The sequence below is a fragment of the Galeopterus variegatus genome, unplaced genomic scaffold, assembly GCF_000696425.1.
Source record: "Galeopterus variegatus unplaced genomic scaffold, G_variegatus-3.0.2 Scaffold129, whole genome shotgun sequence".
NCBI lineage: Eukaryota > Metazoa > Chordata > Mammalia > Dermoptera > Cynocephalidae > Galeopterus > Galeopterus variegatus.
Window position 1 is genome coordinate 1,017,420 of NW_007726240.1, and position 1,450 is coordinate 1,018,869.

General features: G+C 36.3%; 1 protein-coding gene across 1 annotated transcript in view; it reads left to right on the forward strand.

Moving 5' to 3' along the window:
- Positions 1 to 1,315: 1,315 nt before the first annotated feature.
- The window catches only part of LOC103604000 (heterogeneous nuclear ribonucleoprotein A1-like), a gene marked incomplete at its 3' end in the record, with an annotated part of 1,627 nt that continues 1,492 nt past the window's right edge, over positions 1,316 to 1,450 (forward strand). The window contains exon 1 of the mRNA XM_008588584.1: positions 1,316 to 1,347. Within this exon, the coding sequence (XP_008586806.1) occupies positions 1,316 to 1,347 (32 nt within the window). The remainder of the gene's footprint in view (positions 1,348 to 1,450) is intronic.

The window sequence follows — 1,450 nt, forward strand, 5'->3', positions numbered from 1 at the left end:
AAAGGAAAAAATGAATTTGATTAAAGAAGCCTACTTAATTCTACAAAAGCAATAAAGTAGGTTGGGAATACCTTGAATCATTTTCTTTTTCTGAAAATTTTTACATTTTTTTGGAAAGGCTATTAGTAATAAGAATACAGTATTTTTAATTTTGGTATCAAATGTCTTCTTAGAACTCAAAACCCAAAATAAACATGCCATTTTCACAATATGCTGAAAGGAGAAAGGTAATAATTATTTCTGGGGAAATAGCATATGTCTTAGAAAAAATAGTAGTTTGTATAACTTCTCTTGCTTTGATTTAATTGATTTTTAGAGCAGCATTGTCATGTTCTCAAAACTTCTAAGTAGTCTAATACAAACTCAAGAATTTGCTTCTGAGAGATTTAAAATTCCTATTTTGTTCTTCTTTATTAAGGATATGTACTAATGCTACTCATGAAGCCAATGAAGTAAAACAGGCCCTCCCCAATCTTTCGTTATATTTTTATCTAATAAGCGCTATGCTTTAGTGTTCTTGAATGAATTTTCTTTTCTAGTCTTCCAACAATCAAACATCTTTATGGTGTCTCTCAAGTGAATAAAACCTTATTTCATCATAAGAAAAAATAATCCGACTTAAAAAGCTTAAGGTTGCCAGAAAGACAAACCCTGAATTTTCATTCTCTGCATACAACCTGCTCTGATTTATGATGCCAGTACTTTTGGCCATACAGCACAACACCCTTTGTCTTCCTGGTTATTAGGTCTTTCAGGGAGAGGGCTAGGTCAATTCTTTTGGCTAACATGGCTAGCTCAGTACATTAGAACCAAATACTAGGTATGGCTCAATATACATTAAGGATCTATTAGTCTCCCTAAGAAAGAGCTTGATTCCATGTCACAAATCCACCACAGTGTGAATGCAACATAATCATAACATCCATTCAAAACACGCAAGTCAGCTTCATCATCGGCCACCTCACTTCATATTCTACAGAGGGGAACCATCACTTTGGTTTGGGTGTTTATTTTCTATATCGTGCAGATCTGAAGATCCATACGGAACTTTCTAGGTTGGTGCATCAAATAGCAAGACCCTCTTAACTTGCTTTAGTGTTTACAAAGAATTCAAATCTCTTGCTTCCGAAGTAATAGAAGCTTATTGTAAGAAGGGAAGTCCCCAGTGCATGAAGGAGACAAGGCGCATTATTGGGTCAGAAGTGGTGGTTTGACACTATCGCCTCTAACCAAATATACAGGGTAGGGCAGGTTTAGTGTTTGCCAGGACACAGATAAGGGAGCATGACTGGCCTTTCTTCTGCTGTCTCAGAATATGGCTCACAACATCATGGAGATCTTCTCTAGGTAGCCAATTTAAATAATCCTTTAATAGTAGAAAACCAGGTGAGGAGATACATTCGTTAGCTTACCCCTTTCTGTTCGTGGACGCTGCCGAGGAAGCATCGTT